We start from the raw sequence: 19,970 nt of genomic DNA on the forward strand, positions 1-19,970 counted from the left end.
ACAGTATTATGATTAAATTTTAAACTTCATGCAAATATGTATTCCAAAAAAAATATATTGAAAATAAAAGATGTATAAAATTCGACTCCACAGATTCCCTGTTAATAGGACATCGTCTGTCCCTTTCGCACATTTAATTCCGCCCCCTTCCCTCGCTAGGGGAAGGGTTGGCGCATTGAGGTATGTAACTGTTATAATAATGCAAGAAATAAAGAATCTTACACTAAAAAGCGACAAATAAAATTAGCCTATATGTTACTCGGTAAATATGGAGGTAGCTTTCCAATGGTAGGAGAATTTTCTAAGTCGACTTAAAATTTGATTAATCTTTATTGCAATTTAAAAGGGTAATGTCAAAATTATTAAAAACTAGCGGTCCGCCCCGGCTTCGCCCGTGGTACATATTTACGTTTTCTCTACATAAGAACCATCCTCGTACTTCAAGGAATATAATAAAAAAAGAATTATCGAAATCGGTTCAGCCGTTCTCGAGTTATGCGCTTACCAACACATTTTGCGATTCATTTTTATATATAAGAGAAGATGTATTTGTTCAAGCATCATACATTACAAACAAAAACATAAAGTTAAGAAGTTATCAAAACAAAACATGACTTGTTTCATTTGTTTAATTTAATTTTTAAATTAACACGTAAAAATTACGACCGGTCTCGAACCATCATTATGCAGGATTTTTTTTTACTTTATATCTACCATTACTGTTTTTTGCAATGATTCTTTATTAATTTAAGAAGCGGATCATAAAAAATGTTGTGTGGTTTTATGAAACCACGGTAAAAGTGAAACTGTTCGAACGGTTCCGAACACTGCTTTGTGTAGCGCATGTCGCGTGACGGTCGGCTGCGGCAGCCGCGATACACGCGACATGCGCGGCTACACAGACCAAAAAGTTTGAGACGATGTAATAAAAGTTTCACTTTAATAAAAAATTTACTTTTTTTCCATACATATATCATTTATCAAAGTCGGTTAAAATAAAGACAGTTACATACCACAGCGCGTCGTCCACAAGGGGAAGGCTGATGTTTGACTTGTTATTTTTTGTCCATCCACAGAAATATGTATAATATAAAATAAATTATTTTAATGCTTTTAACTATAAACTATTAGCCTGACTTCGTTTGTGCAAAAAATAATTACTTGTATTATTTATATTTTATACTAGCTTTCCACCTGCGGCATCGCCCGCGCAGAAGAAAGAAAAACCCGCATAGTTCCCGTTCCCGTGGGATTTCCGGGATAAAACCAATCCTATGTCCTTTCTTGGGTATCAAAATATCTCTATACCAAATTTTATGCAAATTGGTTCAGTAGTTAAGGCGTGATTGAGTAACAGACAGACAGACAGAGTTACTTTCGCATTTATAATATTAGTATGGATGTACGTTTTTATGGACGTGTGTATGTTTGTTCTTCAATTATGTTAAAACTACTGAACACATTTTTATGAATTTTGAAATGTAGCTTACGTACAATAACACATACGCAATAGAAATACTAGCTTATGCCTGTGGTTTTGTTCGTAGGAGCGAAAGTACTGAACAGATTTTGATAAAATTTTGCAAGGTGGTTGCTTATGTACTAGAATAACAAATAGGTTATAGAAATACTAGCCTATGCCCGTGGTTTTGCCCGTGAAATCAGACTTGAAAACCAAGTTATTTCTGATAAAAAAAAAATATATATATACCTAGGTATTAAAAGTCTCATGTCCCCTAGTGGGGTATGTGACAGATGCATTGTTACATCTGTTTCACAGATCGATTTTCTTCGAAGATGAAGTCACGCAAAAACTACTGAACCGGTTTTGGTGAAATGTGATATGTAGATAGCTCACGGTACATAACTTGCTATGTGTGTAGAAAGAAATACAAAAACAATGGTGTCACTATATGTGTTTGATCGCGCTAATCTCGGGAACTACCGATTGGAAAAATTATTTCGGTGTTAGATGGCCTATTTATCGATGAAGAGATTAGAGGTATATAGGCTCTTTATCATTTCGCTAAGACCAACAGGAGCGGAGCACTGCGGGTAAAACCGCGGAGCACAGCTAGTTTTTAATATAAAATAACACTATTTAATGAATAAATCGTTAATTTTAGTTTCTAAGTTTCACTCTTATCACACGTAAAATCAACATAAAATTCAAAATCATATTAATTATGTTTTGTTTAATGTTCAACTTGGATCAAAACTCTTTAACGGATAAACCGATATTAATGTAGTTTCCTATAGAGTCTAATCATTAAACCACGTTTCAAACAAACTACACTAAAAACCAGTAATCTAAGTAAATCTTATATAAATAAACTAGCGACCCGCCCCGGCTTCGCACGGGTTCAATGCTGATACTAAATACACTAAACTGTGAAAAACTGTGAAGTGTGAACGTTGTATATAAAAACATAGCGTCCCGCTCCGGCTTCGCACGGGTATAAAATAGATAGCCGGGCGGCCGGCCGGTACCGCCGCAAACGCTACGTCCCGCAATTTTTAAATCTGTAATATCTTCGAAAATATTCACTTAAATCATACGGTGTAAAGGGCCATATAGATCTATATTAAATGAACAATGTATTCAAGGTATTTAATTGGTTAAGGATTAATGCTGTATTGGTTAAAATCGCATCGAAAATTAGCCATTATTTGTCGTAAAAAGTAAATGACAAAAAAAAGTTATTGTGGGTTATCCATAAGAGATAGACATATACCATCGCGGACTTTTCTGTAGACCTTTTCAATGTGTATAATACTTAGTACATTATTTTGATAAAACTCGTAGGGTTCAGCCTGCGTTTGCAATTTAAGCGGAAAAAATGTAACTTTTTACGACATCACATTAGAAACCTCAAAAATAACAGTACTTCTCCACTATTTAATGGATGTTATTATACATATAAACCTTCCGCTTGAATCACTCTATCTATTAAAAAAAACCGCATCAAAATCCGTTGCGTAGTTTCAAAGATTTAAGCGTACAAAGGGACATAGGGACATAGGGACATAGGGACAGGGAAAGCGACTTTGTTTTATACTATGTAGTGATATCACTTCCTACATTACTATGGAATTGCGTAAAAAAATCTTCCGTACATACATTTCAGTAATTATATTAGCACGTGCAATAAATTAAATAAATAAATAAAAAAAACAAGCAAAGCCAGGTGCGGGGCTAGAGCGTTCAGAGAAATTACCTTCATTGTTGATATTTATGCGGCGCACGGGAACACGGTTGCAACTTTGTTTCATTTATTTTTTATGCATGTTATAATTTTGTGATGGAAATTATTATTTTACATCTATTTAGAGATCGTTATTTTATTTAATTCGTAATTATTTGTTAGTTAAAATAATGTCCTTTGTTTTTTAATGGTTTAAACTGTAAAGTATGATCTACATCTAACACGCATTTAAACAGAATCGATACGAAAGCTACTAACTGTAACAAAATTCTACATTGATTTTGACAACAAACGTCTGTTAAAGTTTATCAGTTCACGACTTTTAAATAAGATTGTTCAAATTAAATTTATATATTGTTACTTGATCTCTACGAAGTAATTTGTTAGAGATAAGTTGAAGGATAAAGTTTTAGGATCACGTCTCTATTGACAATACCTTTACAAATACGATTATATAAATAATATCGTTATACAATCAAAATAATTTAAAGATTTATAACATGTAAAATTTAATATCAAAATTGATATAAATGACAATAATAAAATCCAAGTTACAACCGTTTTCCATACACAAACCAACCTTTAATATACGCACACAGAAACAACTAATTTTATGGTCACGCACACATTAACAAAACCGCAATAAAACGGAATCAAAAGCAAACTCTAATACAACCAGATAAAGTCGAATATCAAATATTTGAAAACGAATTTAGAACGTTTCAAAATTGGAATGCTCTTGCAGGTCGAGCGTGAGTAGAATCTGTAAGTATCGGTATCGAAATAAAAACTTTAATTTCAGTGAGATAAGGTTGAGATTTGAGAAAATTGTGTTTCGAATAAAAATTCAACTTTATTAGGGCTGGTGCTCAATGCTGGTGACGTAAGAGATTTTTTTATTTTTTTAAGATATAATCTGTGCTAACTAGACACTTAGGGCGAGAATAGACTGTTAATATTAATTTTATTTAACAATTCAACCTTTTTGGAGAACAGTTATTTTATTGAGAACAAACAGGAAGTATTTGAATTTGGAACGTGTAATCTCACAAATATTGAAACGGATTCGCGCCGGATTGAATTATTTTTGGACATTCGCATTACGAGTGTTTTAATCACGTTTAATACTAATATGAATTATAATATTTGTATTTTATTTATACAAAATCTACTGTGTAGTTACTATTACGCATTTATTAATTCTACCAGGATACCAGTAATTCTACCAGGACTTATAGGGGTATAAAAATAATTCTCGACCTATTCACAGAACTACCGAATAAACAACATTACATCAAAATCAGTCAAGCTATTTACGAATAATACGTGTTTGGTGATCTGTGGTCTGTGACATGGAAATTTTATATATAAACATTAAAAATGATTATTACTTATGATTTAATTAGAAAAAGAACATAGGCTACTTTTTATTGCGAAATATGTACCACGGGCAAAGCCGGGGCGGACCGCTAGTTTTTTATAAACAATTAAATTTTCTTATGTTAAATTACAATTAGAAATAAAAATATTTCATTATATTCTATAGGATATAGGTATACTAAATATTTATTTGCAAACATATTTATTAAATGACCATAGATTAAAAATAATATACAGATAAAGTAAAAACTCTTAAAATTGGGGCCAAGGTCGGCACGACTGGCTTCGTCTGAAATATATTAAATATTTTATGTAAAACTAATCAGCCTATATGGTCTAGTGGTTATAGCTTTTATATTAAAAGTACTGGGTTCATTATCACTACATAGTATAGAAACTATAGAACAAAGTCGCTTTCTGCTGTATGTCCCTATGTATGCTTAGATCTTTAAAACTGCGCAACGGATTTTGATACCGATTTTAAAAGAGAGATTGAAGAGTAAGGTTTGTATCTGATTTGTTAAGCTTTTGATAATAGGAGTGAAACCGCGGGAGGAAAGCTAGTTTTCTAAGAAATTATACTGTACTAGTTTTCCGCCCGCGGCTTCGCCTGCGATTTCAAAGAAAAACCCGCATAGTTCCCGTTCCCGTGGGCTTTCCGGGATAAAACCTACCCTATGTGTTAATCCAAGTTACCCTCTATATGTGTGCTTAATTTCATTGTAATTGGTTCAGTAGTATTTAGGTACGTGAAAGAGTAACAAACACACACACATCCTCACAAACTTTCGCATTTTTAATATTAGTACTGCAATACTGTATATTGTAAAATAAGCGATCTGAAATATTTAAAGATTGTCAATATATGTAAATTAAAACAAAATAAAATATTTTATTTCTACATGATTGAGAGTAGATATAATATATAAAAACCCGCACAGACCGCGTTCCCGTGGGATTTCCTGTCCTTCGTGGGAAGTCCTTTCTCAAATCAAAGTATATTTGTACCAAATTTGATCAAAATCGGTTCAGTGGTTAAGGTGTATAGAAGAGACAGACAGACAGAGTTATTTTCATATTAAATAGTATAGTGAGGATTTCCTCAATTTCTTATCTTTAATTACTTACAAATATTTCCTTCATAGCTTTATTAAAAAAAATCACGTCGAGTATCGAATCCCACACCTAACTCACGAGTTACCAACCACAGCACGCTAAAAAAACAAATATAATCGCGTAGGTTGGCAGCCCTGTGTCATGTTCATAAATAATTACTGAACGGAAAAGGGAAGGCCGTGGAGCTGCCTCTGTGTTTATTGATACAAAAAATTTATATTTAAAACTGCGAAACACCAAACAACAAACTTAATAGTAATTTTATTTGAGTAAACATATCAATTATAGGTTGCAGATGTTTTGTTTACATATATGGGTATGAGACTGGAATGCTCAGGAACGGATAGACTAAAAATAATGATATGTACGCTGATCGAAGATAGCTATCAAACGTCGCCGCACGTAAACAAGAAACGGAATTTGCTTTATTACAATGAATTAATTTTATGTTGTAAAAATTCAAAATAAAACTGCTTAAATTGTTGTTCAAAAAGTTGTTCGTCTCTTTCGTTCTTATGTCAAATAACCTGATAATGAAAGAGATATAACATGCATAAATTAATCTATTTTTAAAACGGAACACAAATAATTTTGCTAAAAGTCGATAATGTTGTAAAAAGTACATAATGTGTACTGACAATTACGTCTTGAATACGGGCAATTTTCAGAATCGATATTATATGTAATACGAATGCAATAATAATAGTTATGTTGATAACTGATAAACACTAATACGTAGTAAGGTAAGGTTAGTTATTATTAGTAGATAAGTGTTTTTTTTACTCCATACAAAACAAAAACAAAAAAATTGTCACATAAAATATCTTTAACAAAAAATTAAGCATTTAAGAACTAGTTGCGTGCAATGACTTCGTCTGGGAATAGTTCAACTATATTCCTCTTTCATCGTAGTCGTAAAAAGCTAAAAACGCGCGTTAATTAACTGTTTTATGTACGTAAAAGTGTGGATTAAATGGTGATAAAACGAACGTATTGAATAAATTCCAGCTAATTCAATTCAATTATCAAACGTTGGGAACCACTGTACCGCTTATCTGTGCGAACATTAAAAAAAGGTATTTCGTTCGCCTTACAAAATATCATTATTATTACTTTTCAGTACAGTCGTGTAAAAAATGTTTTTTATTTATTGATTGCTTTTTATATATGGATAAATATTTTATGTAAATATTTTATATTATATATTTTATTATACTTAAGTACATATCAAAGATTGTATATTCATTGCTGCTCAGCAACTTATCTGAAATCTACTACTATATGCTTATATTTTGATGTCGCTGAATGAATTTATTTATTTTTCTTTAAAATATAGTGCAGGTATAATAATAAAAATAATTACCTAAACCAGTCACTTTTTTGACATAAATCGTAACAAACAAACTAAATCTTATCTAATCTTTCCTCTCTATTATATTGAGATCTAAAATTTATAAATCTATAACAGACTTATAAATACATTATGTAATTTGTCAATCTGTTCTTGACACTGGCACTGGTATTTGAAATGTCAGGTTAAAATATAATACAAAGAAACATGTCGAGTTTAAGATCCGACCTTAATTTATAAATATACAAATATTTTTATTTATAGCTACAGTGTAAAATTATGTAAATTATCTGCATCTATCATAATGTTAAGAATGTTTTGTTATTATTATCAGATACTTAAATTTATTGGCGGAAATAACGTTCAGGAGCACATGAAAATATTTATATTTAGCTTTTGAAATAAATAATAAAAAGAGCGTGTGTGCCGAGTATACGTGTCAGAAGTGAAACTTCTTTAGCAAGATTACAAGATACCAAAATCGTCGATTTACTCTGGGGCGTGACAGTATGATGCGATCTTGAAATTTTACTCTCAACTCGCCTAAAGAAGTTTCACTTCAATAATAATAATAATCAAACACATTATGTAAGAATAAATTCGTGTCTTCAATTGTCTCATAAACCACAAAATATCAAGTACTTTGAACTAAGCAAACCTATACAAGCATGTTCTTTTCTTCTATACAGATAAACAAACAAACAAATAATTAAACTTCTCTCCACAACTGTACTCTAACGTTAGCGGTTATCAGTTATTTACGGAGAGTGAACCCGCGATAAGATACGAATACCTAGATCCGAACCAATCGTAAATAGGACGAGACTTTTCGAAGTTTTACCGACTTCACAAAAAGATGGTGTACCAAATTTTAGGAAAAACAACCAAAAAAATATTTTTGACCATAAAAAAAGAGTTCGAGCATTTAATAAAGATGAGATTTAAAATGAAGATAGGCAAAGCACGTTTAATATACAAAAAAAATATATAAAATAGCTCGTAAAACAAACAAAGAAAAAACAGATTAAAATTTAAATTACAGTTTTTACTTTTTATAAAGAAACATACTTTATAAATAGAATTGTACCATGACGTTCGAAAACTAGTACATTTTAAAAAGTAGGTAAACCGATAACTTTTATTGCCATTATTAACTACATATTTGCATAATATTATAACTAAGTGATTCAATATAAATAATTATAATCTATCTATTTATTATAGACATTTGCTTTGCATATTAATATAATACATGAAAAAACATGTATGAATATAATATATTAATATCCATAGATAGCATTATATTCACAATAACATTTTAAAACTCCTCGTTCGCGGCTCGCGATAAGTTTGCACCTGACATCAAAATGGTCGCCATATTTAGCCATCACATATTTCCTTGATCTAAACCTTATCGGTTCATTGTTTTTTCCACAAGTACATTGACATTTATCAGTATTACGATCACAATTCGATAATGTACTAATTATTTCATTCAACTCATCAAAAACCAGTTATTAATAAGATCAACATTAAATTAATTTGAATTTAAATAATTCAAAGTCGAGTATGTAAATTAAAAATAAATAAAAAAAGAAACAATAACAGCTCCATGGCAGTTCCTGTGTTAAAATCCTCATGTAGCCAACGCAACGTGGCATTGTATAGCGCGAGTGAAACACTTTGATATTTATAATATTTGAATAAATTATTATTATTTCGTACATTTAACTCGTATAGTCAATTAATTTTAATCGGTTTATTTTAGTGTTTGAGTGAGAATTGGTAAGTTGTTATATATTTTTTATACATTTGGTATGGTTATATATTTTTTATATTTTTGCATAGATATTAGATATTATGAAAGAATAAGCGTATCAATAAAAATTCGTTCAGTTCGGGTACGAGGCAATTAATATACATGAGTACTATCATGTCTTTGACCTTGGCTTTACGGTGATCTATAGTGCGCAAAATTGAAATAATTATATTGCAACAATTTGAAATTTTTTTATTTTTTTTTATTTAAACAATTTGAGAATAAAAAAATAACATAATTGGCATTATATTTCTGCATTTAAAAGCTGCAAAGTATACTATAAATTATCCTCACTTTCACAATCTTTTATAACCGCGCGGCGTTAAAAATTAAATAAAATTTCGAATTGAGAACAATCCTTCCACACTAAAGAAATCGATATCTTTAAAATGCATATTCACATCATCACGGCAAAACATCGTAAATCTCAAAGCTGCCAATAAATTATTTTTTATTATTCATTTATCGCCATTAAAAATAATAATCAAAATATCAAAACGATTGCACCGCAGTACCAAAACCCATAACGTACTAGAAAATTACTCTAGCACTAGTGTAGGGGAATTTCACCGTTATTGCAATGTGATAAGGATCAATTCACCTTGCTCTATATACTTGGGGTTGTGTTTGGTTCGAATGTTGAGTGTTCTATTTTTAAATATTTTCGATTTTTGATAAAAACACGTCTTATTATTTTTTTGTCACTTTTTTACGACTTGTGATGACGAAACATAATGTATTTTTATTAAACAAACAAATATTATGTAATAAAAACATTATTTTATATTTAAGCCTTATTACAATAATATTATAGTCATATCAGTGTTTAAAGATACCAATTCAATTCAATTTAAAATATTTATAATTATCGAAAATACTCTTCCGAAGTTAATTAAATAACACATAGTGAAATTATTGTATTGTCACCGATCCTTGATATGACGTGTACAAAGTTAAAATTAAATCTGTCCGTTTAAAGTGGGTCAACATCGAATCTAAAGTCACTTACACACAAATATACAGGTGAAGCTAATAAAAGCGTGTTTAAAACGCTTCAGCTTATGAAATAAATCGCTATTTCTTATGCATTAAATCGTACGAACAGTAATTTCATCCATGAAATAGTTGGCGTTACCAAATAGGGATTAGAGCGAGACAGCGCTATTGGTAAGAGCGAGACAGAAGAACGACTGATTTTCGACATTTTGAATGCTTTGTTTAAATTTTTTTTGTCACTTCGCACAGATAACGTTTAGTGGAATATTCATGTTCGTCAAGTTTTGCTTTGTAGCTTATTAATTGCTAGATCGATATTGATGTGATTGAAACGTGATAAATATAGTCAGAGATAGTATTATAAATTATAATACATAACTAATTACTTTGAGTGTTTAGATTTTTTAACCATATTCATATAGAATAGAGATGCATCATGCACATATGGAAGATTCGATTTATTTTATGCAGTTGACTAAAGTTTCACTCGCCATGACTAGAACGCCTCAACCAATTTGGATGTAATGTGACATACGGATTATTGTATTATTTAATGTATTAGGTATATATATTAACTAGCGGTCCGCCCCGGCTTCGCCCGTGGTACATATGAAAAATAGATGTTGGCCGATTCTCAGACTTACCCGATATGCACAGAAAATTTCATGAGAATCGGTCCACCCGTTTCGGAGGAGTATGCAGACTAACATTGTGACACGAGAATTTTATATATACTTAAGTTAAAATAGGTACCTATTTACATACCTATATATTAATTGTGTTACATGCTCTTGGGCTTTTAGCTTGAGATATACTTTTGCTATAGCTACCTAATTCTATTTCTTTGAAAATTGAACACCTCTGTACGGTAGGTATCATTTGGGTGAACGGAATATTTTAAAATAAAACAATAAAAATTTCAATATTTTTTATAGTGATTTTTTACGTATTTTTTGCCTACTAAGCGAATTATGATAATTGTTTTTTATTTAACTACCTTCCGGATAGACTCATTAAAATCACATTAAAATGTTGTCCATTTATGACCATTTGAAAGCGGTTTGCTTTTTTCATGCTTTTTACTTTTCTCGATCCACCCCCTAATTCTAGTATTTCCTATACCTCTAATCTGTACCTTATTTTTTCATACTTTTTACAGCTCTCGTTCCCCCGCAATTCTAGACTGTTCTAGAATATTCTAGAAGCTCTAATCTGCACCCACCTGGCCATGCTGTCCCCTGCCATCAGGCGTGTTCTCAGGAAGGAAGTAAAGGCGCAGGGAGACCAGGGTCTGGTCGGAGACGCGGTCCGTCCAGAGCAGCTGCAGTTCCCCTGGAGAAGAAGACAAAAAATCGTTAAAAAAATAATAAAAAAATGTTCAAAAAAGCTTGGGAGTTGGGATTAAGTGTAATTTTGTGTATATGAATTTGTTTTTTGGGTGTATGAAGTTTATTTTGGTATATTTATTTATTTATTTTATTTTATTTATGACACTTCATTGTACATTTATCAGGAGTTTAAAATAAATGAATACATAAAGTTGGAAAGTGTACAATAGGCGGTCTTATTCACTTATTGCTTAAAAGCAATCTCTTCCGGGCAACCATAAAAATAAAGGACATGTATTTATACATTGGTAAAAAATTATGGTTATTTTTAATGTGGATTTTTTTTGATGTTTTTTCTTAACAATTATTCAAATTATTGCCTAATACACTTACCAATGGACACCAGCTCAGAATCCTGCCACACCCTGACGAAGAAGAAGTCCCCTATGGCTATGATCCTTTCCAGAGGTCCAGTCAACCGGAGCGCCTTGTAAAATGTGTATTGACCATGTTGACCGCATGGCGCCCCTACCAGCTGTAAAAAAAGAACTTGTTAGTACAGTCCCCTGACCGCCTCCTAGATACAGTGGTTGACGCTAAAGCGTAAAACCGAGGGGTGCTGGGTTCGATTCCCGGTGGAGACGAAGAAAAAAAAATTCTCTTCTGGTAGGAGTGTAGGACACAGAAGGCTGATCACCTACTTAACTTACTAATAAATTATGAAAAATATTTTAAAACTTCTAATAACGTAGATTTAGTTCAGTTTTTAGGGTTTCGAAACTAAAATGGACCCTTATAGGATCACTTTGTTATCCGTCTGTCTGTCTGTCAAAAACCTTTTCCCCAGGAAAGCATGGAAGTATCAAGCTGAATTTTATATTGAACACTCGAGTCTACGGTACCTTGAAGATGTGAAAAAATCAAACTTATAAGCCAACGCAATCAAAAGATACAGCTTCGCAATTTTCGACATTCGCAAGGGAACTACAGGGAAAAAAACGTATTTTCAAACAATATTATAAAATTTAATCTGCTGAAGCAGTTGTAATAAATAAAATTATTTTTATAACATTACTGAAAAGTATGTATGTACATAGAAATAAGTATTTCTCAACCCTATGGAAGCCTTATAAGGACCGGTTATTTTCCTTCTAATGTGTATTAAGGAAAAAGAAACATAATTTCATTTTAAAAAATTTAATTCATTAAATATTATTAAATTTATATTTGACTGACCGGTTGGCTTGGTTGGTAGTGGCCCTGCCTGCCAAGCCAGAGGTTGTGGCCTGTGGGTTCGATTCCCACCCGGGGCAAATAATTGTGTGATGAACATAGATGTTGGCTCTGTGTCTGGGTGTTAATTATCTATATAAGTATTTAATTAAAATTATATATGTATGTTTATCAGCCATCTGGTTTCCATGACACAAGCGAAAGCTTAGTATGGGATCAGATCGTGCGGCGTGCCGTGTGTGAAAATTGTCCTGAAATACATATTTATTTATTTTATTTATTAGATTTTTAAAGAGTGTATGTGCCGAGCACACGTGTCAGAAATGAAACTTCTCCGGCAAGACCCAAAGATACTAAAATCGTGGCCTTACTCCATGACGTGACGGCTTTGTCATGACGCGACCTTGAAATTTTACTCTCAACGTGCCTAAAAAAGTGACACTTCAAAACAAACAAATTAAACCAACTCCATAATAGAGAATCAATGTTCATAAAAATATCATTCGTTCCTTATTCACAATATGTTTCACAGTTTCGGAGGTATGCACGTACAAACACATTAACACAAATTATGCGATTTAGCATAAATAATTTAGTGCGTATGTGAACGCAGCCTACAGGCAATCCAAACTGCGGATGTGGCCATTTTGTGAAATACCGTCAGCAAAAAAAGTTATTTATTAAAATAAGTAAGAAACTGACAATAAAGTTAGCCAATCCTATCCTCCTAATATTACAAATGCATAAGTTTGTGAGGATGATGTGTGTGTGTGTATGATTGTTACTCTTTCACGCAAATACTACAGAACCGATTACAATGAAATTAAGCAAACATGACTACTACCGGGTAAAAAGATGGTAACTTGGATTAACACATAGGATAGGTTTTATGCCGGAAATCCCACGGGAACGGGCACTATGCGGGTTTTTCTTCGAAAACGCGGGCTAAGTCGCGGGCGGAAAGCTAATAATAAGTAATTTTTAACTTGTCACTTAAACTTAAATTAATATCTAATTGAGAGGAATAAAAATTTAAATTAAATGCAATGCTTAGGGTGAAATTTATCTTCCGTCTGTCTATACCTATTCTAAAACATACATATTTTAATCCTGCTTAATGATTTTTTGTTCTTTTTTAATTGCAATCGTGCAAACAAACAAAAAATAAATAATTCCTCGAGCGAAGTTTAGTTCAGAAATATTTACATTTTAAAGTTATTATAAAATTTTAAATATAATGATAATGTTCCAATTTCTTAAAGAATAAAGTTATCGTTTTTATCATATTTAATTTATTTCCCTATTTGAATAATTACGTTATTCAAGGTTAACAATAGACAGACATTAGCATAGTTTCAACTTTCAAGTAATAATAACATGTATTAAAGTAAATTATTTTATCTATTAAATATTGCATAATTATTGTCAATTTTAAATATACTAACATTCATATATTTGAATGACACGACCAGATCTTATCAAAAGAAAAAATTACAGTAGATTCACCATAAAATTATGTTATCCTTATGGTTTTGCGGGTTGTCTGGCAGAAATCGCTTACAGCGATAAGACCGCCCTCTGTACATGTTTTAACTTTTATCGCTCTTCTGTTGTAATCCTGTATGTGTGTGCAATAAATAATTTTTCATTCATTCATTCATTCTACAGTAGATGTATAGTTAATTTTTTAGCTTAATTTCCTATTAAACAAGCCATTTTTTTCCTAATTATCAATTCATGAGCACCTTACTTTCCTAGTTATTTTATATGCATAACGGCTCAACGCATTTAAATTATACATATTTGATTTGTTGGATTCGTCAACATTTAGACTAGAAACAGGTACTATATTTAAATTTTAAAACTTCCAATAATTCATATTTCACGCATTCTTATTCTATTCATTACCATAAATTTAAAATTAAAAACAACATTAGAAAAATTAATTAAAAACTTTACGACCATAAGATTAACTTTTCTAATTCAACAGAAAAACATTCCTACTAATAATTATTAATTATATAATATTTTTTTTTTTGTTTTACATATAAACATATTTATTTTTTATATATTTTTGCTGACGCTCCCCAACTCGGCCTCTGAATCAATAAGTATAAAATTGAAACCGCCCCGGGTTGATAGTGAACGTGCGAGCGGGATAGATATACATTAGGCTCGATACACACTGGCGCATTCTTGTAGTATGCTTCTTTGTTTGTTTTGAGAATATTAGAAGTCAGTATGTGTGTGTGTGTGTATTTCTAATGTGAAACATGAGCGAGTCGCTTTTAGTGTTAAGGAAACCAGATTGATTTTGTGGTACATATTTAATATATGTATTATAATAAAATAAAAATGTTATTGATTAATTGATAGAGACAAAAATCAAAATTTCGATGTCGAAGCCTAAATATGGGAAACAAGTATTTAAACAGTAAGTTAACAAGTATAAATGATTGAGTGATTAAAATATGGATTACGTTAAATTAATGATAGTAATTACTAATGTTTTCTTGCAAAACAATATTTTCTTGCAAATCTCATAAATCTAAGGCTCGTAAAGCGCTTGCTAAATGATATTGATGTTTTTTTCATCAAACTCGAGCATTTACTTATTCATTTAGACTTCTTAAACCGAGAAGCACTTTTTAAACCGTCATAACAGTTTTATCATATTTTTGGTGTATTGTGTGAGTAGATAAATATTCATACATTAATTCAAATTAATTAAATACATCAACGTTAATTTATAATATAAGTAGTTATTTGGTTATAAACCATTATAATTAAATTTTCATTACTGCAACACCTATTGTTTTTCCCCTTATAAAATTCAAAATCCTACCCATAGGTTGCTTGGTAGAAATCGCTCAGTAGCGATAAGGCCGCCTTTTTGGCTTTACATTATATTGTTTTTTTCTTTTTGTTATATTGTCTGTTTTTATTTGGTGCTAAATAAAGTGTATTTATTATTATTATTATTATCAACAGTGTGTACACACCCTTATCTTTCATTATTCAAGATATGAGTCAGTTGTAAAGGATTTGAGCACAGTGGCGACTCGGCCTTTTATTTTTAACAAATATATCTCTATTCTCTATACTAATTAGTAATTCTTACTAATGTGTATAGATTTAAAAATCCAATGTTATAAATGTAAAAATATATAACATTTAAATTAAAAAAAACTTCGTCATCATTAGTTTCATAATTCAATGCGCAAGTAAGTGTTTGTTACGCCTGCGTCTGAGTAATGCTGAACGGATTTCGATGTATTTTTATTTATAGATAGATAGGTATGTACTAACATAATAATATATGCGCATTTGAAAAAAAAAAACACAAAATCTTGAACCAGAAGGGCATACGACCACTACATAGTATAAAACAAAGTCGCTTTCTCTGTCCCTATATCCCTATGTCCCTTTGTATGCTTAAATCTTTGAAACTACGCAACGGATTTTGATGTGCCTATGTGGTGGTATTTTTTAAAAGTTATTAGTGTCATTTAGATACTAAACTTACGATCATTAACCCAATTTTAAAATATAAAAATAAATTATTAAATGAAAATCGTATGCAGTAAGATAAAATAATTTGGAAAATCCAAAAGTGCACGCCTCATAATTTTTTTTTAATAAATATTTATTAATTATTATTTTTGTTTATTTAATAACAATTAAACCACATCGAATCAGACCCTGAAAAATGAAAGGGTTCTATTCCTGAGCATACTCAAGCGTAAGAGAAAAAAAAAGACTCGATTAGTAAAGTATTTCGGTCGCTATCGTGTTAACAAGAAAAAGGATCCGCACATACAGACACACGGACGTCCAAGACAGAACTTTTTTAAACTGTTTTTTAACTAGTTTAAATAACAAAAATGACATCAAAAATATCATGAACGTTAAAAATAGTGTTTTTTCTTAATATGTGTGTGTATGTATTATCTTACAAGTGCAATGTATGATACATAAAGACATTTTAAGTTTGAAAAATCAGATGTTTTGCGCGAAGTGACAGTAGTACCCACCTCAACGCTTCGCTTATGAGGCGTGCAAAATGACACAAATATATATTATTATAACAAATAACTTAATTATATACTTCATACATAGTAATTACGTGGTTAATAATTACCTAATTACACACAACATACATACATTACAATACAATCTTAGATAAATCAAATCTGACTAATTGTCAGATTTTTCAAAAAGTTACAACAATAATTTAACTGACTGTGGCTTATATCATTGTGCCCGACCATTCGAAAATTATATCAATGTACAACAAAAAAACTTTGCTAGCGCGATTCAATTCTGCTCAACAGCGTGTAGCGACATCTATTGTCACTGAACGAAACTTGATAAGTACTCGATATAACATTTTCTCTACCTTTGTTTTGAGATGATTTCTGTATGTGTTTGAATAAATTTTCTTAAATTTTTATTTAATAAAATAAGGAGGTCAGGTCAGCATTACTTTTTAACTTATATATCCTTATATATATATTATACTTATACTTATATATATATTAAAAGTTATCATATAATAATTTCTCAAGGTATCTAGAGCATGCCTTATTAAATTCGCACTTTAACCTCGTAACTCGTAAGGCCCAGCCTAAATTTTGATCTGTGTACGTTACGAACCAATGTAGTAAAATGTTTAATTAGGTTATGTACTGAAATTACAAATTATGTACAAGTAATTACGTCCCTATAAAGTGAAACCCTTTTTTTTCTTCAACCTTTTAAGTATTTTTGAAATAACGATAGTGGTACGTCGTAGGACCTATAAGGCAAGGGCTGGACTGTGGATTTTCATAATTTTAAATTTGGTTGGTTTTCCTTGGGAAAACATATCGACAATCATTAAAGCGGCTCGACGGAACACAGTGGGGTTTTAGTCGGTAAGAATCCGACATAACCCACGGCTCCTTCCCCGGGGGCAGTGGGTATCTTTGGAAGATTTCCCCACTATAAAAAAAGGCACAAATTATATTTTCGATATGAAATATCTTAGCATGCTTAAAACATGTTTATTAATAATACAGTTATTAAGCTACATAATTTCGAATTTTAGTCTCGTAAATCTTAATATATATAAATCTCGTGTCACAATGTTTGTCCTCAATGGACTCCTAAACCACATAACCGATTATAATAAAATTCGCACACCACGTGTAGTTCGATCCAACTTGAGAGGTAGGATAGTTTAAACATGTAGGTACCACGGGCGAAGCCGGGGTGGACTGCTAGTTTTATATATGTACACGTATATTTCGCAAAAACTACTAAACCGATTTCGGTGAAACATTGTACCCAAATCCATAGAAGGATTTTAATTTAGAATTATACTTACACAGCCTACTATCTCTGTACAAAGAAACACATCCGTTGCAGATCTTAAAACAAACTTACAAACACTTCGCTCTCAATATTATTAAAATAAGTATAAAATATTTAATTAACAAGAAACAATCATATGTTTAAACAGTTAATAATATGTATCTATAAATAAGTATGACCGTGTTGGCATCTCACACGCTATACTACTTTGTTCCCCGGTGTTGTCTGTTATTTAGGTAAGGAACTTAAATTTAATAAACTTACTTTAAAATGTTGTAGTTAATGTCTACTTGTCTATACTAATATTATAAAGCTGAAGAGTTTGTTTGTTTGTACGCGCTAATCTCAAGAAACACGGGTCCGATTTGAAAAATTATTTCACTGCTAGATAGTCCATTTATCGAGGAAGGCTATATGCTATACTAGATTTCCGCCCGCGGCTTCGCCCGCGTTTTCAAAGGAAAACCCCCATAGTTCCCGTTCCCGTGGGATTTCCGGGATAAAACCTATCCTATGTGTTAATCCAAGTTACCCTCTATATGTGTGCTAAATTTCATTGCTGCATCAATGCTTTAACGATTTATTTGTATATAGATACTAGCTATCCACCCGCGGCTTCGCCCGCTTTGTCTTAAACATAATAAATTATATACTAAAACCTTCCTCTATCTATTAAAAAAAACCGCATCAACATCTGTTGCGTAGTTTTAAAGATTTAAGCATACATAGGGACATAGGGACAGAGAAAGCGACTTTGTTTTATACTATGTACTATGTGTACTGTACGTATATATATGTACTACTGAAACTCCGATAAAAATCAAGTTCTAAATTTAAACTTAAAATTCAAATGTATCAATTCAAAATTATACAAAACATTTTAAAACAAATAAATACACATTTAAAAATAAAAAATAAATCAAAACTTTGAACCCTAAAAGATATTTAAGAAACATTAAAAAAAAACATAGTTTCGCCACTCGATATTGACATAAAAAGGAAAGCGCATTATGAATACCTCCGTCTCTTTCGCACCCGCACGGTGTGTATCTCTCTCTCGCTCTAACATTATAAGGTTGCTACGCGGCTTGAATAAATTACTGTATTAAAAAAATCGATAAAAAATGTTCGTGTTACAATGTTTTTTATCTTTAAGTGCCAGATATATTTCTACAAATACTTATAACAAAGATTATATCTTCATTAATTAAAGCAAAAGTAAATCTGCCTGTTTGTTATTAAACAGAAATTGCTGAACTGATTTTGATGTGTTTTGATTCTTTAGATAAGGATCTATTCGTTGTCTCGTAAACTAACCGAACCGTTTTTAAATATTTTATCACTCTTAGAATAAATTTCATCAAAATATTGTTACTGAAAAGCTAAAATCCACCTAAATAAATATGTACATAATGCACTTGAAAACCATACTCCTCCTGACACAGTAGGTAAAACATATTAATCAATATTTTTCCCTGTTTTTCCTCTAAATGCTTTGTATTATAACAGACATCAATTAAGAAATAATCGCAAATACCTGAGTTAAATTAATTATTACATTGTATATACAAACAACGTAATAGAATAATTATGTACTTGTATATTGATATAATACTTTTAACCGACGTCAAAAAAGGAGGAGATTGCTGTATTTTATCTTAAACTAGCTCCGCTTTCACCCGTGGCTCAGCTCCTGTTGGTCTTAGCGTGATGATAATATAGCCTATAGCCTTCCTCGATGAATGGGCTATCTAACACTGAAAGAATTTTTCAAATCGGACCAGTAGTACCTGAGATTAGCGCGTTCAAATAAACAAACTCCTCAGCTTTACAATATTATAAGTAAGTATAGATTAAATCGTCATAACGAATTTGAAAATGACTTTTGAAACAAAATGTAAATGTTCACTTTAAAATCATAAAAGAGTGTACCTAGCACACGTGTCAGAAGTGACACTTCTTTGGCAAGATTCAAATATCGCCGCCTTACTCCATGACGTGAGTCGTGACGGTATTGCCATGATGCGACCTTTAAATTTTGCTCCCATCGTGCCTTAAGAAGTTTCACAGTTCACTACAAAAATATTGCTATAAAAATATCATAGACGTATATCGAACATATTTTATATTATCTTCTGATATTAAATCTGCTTTTCAGTGGGATTTTTCTTATAATTCAAAGCAAA

At 31.2% G+C, this 19,970-nt stretch overlaps 1 protein-coding gene across 1 annotated transcript in view; it reads right to left on the reverse strand.

Moving 5' to 3' along the window:
• LOC149475780 (uncharacterized) overlaps positions 1 to 19,970 on the reverse strand; it is a 71,579-nt gene that overhangs the window by 43,797 nt on the left and 7,812 nt on the right. Inside the window, exons 2-3 of the mRNA XM_089712777.1 lie at positions 11,590 to 11,731; positions 11,091 to 11,200 (exon numbers count right to left, since the gene is read on the reverse strand). Of these exons, the coding sequence (XP_089568903.1) occupies positions 11,091 to 11,200; positions 11,590 to 11,731 (252 nt within the window). The remainder of the gene's footprint in view (positions 1 to 11,090; positions 11,201 to 11,589; positions 11,732 to 19,970) is intronic.

This window comes from Colias philodice, chromosome 29 (assembly GCF_061535455.1).
Source record: "Colias philodice isolate Cphi_HAF_F1 chromosome 29, ilColPhil1 Martin Lab GWU primary, whole genome shotgun sequence".
Classification (NCBI taxonomy): Eukaryota; Metazoa; Arthropoda; class Insecta; order Lepidoptera; family Pieridae; genus Colias; species Colias philodice.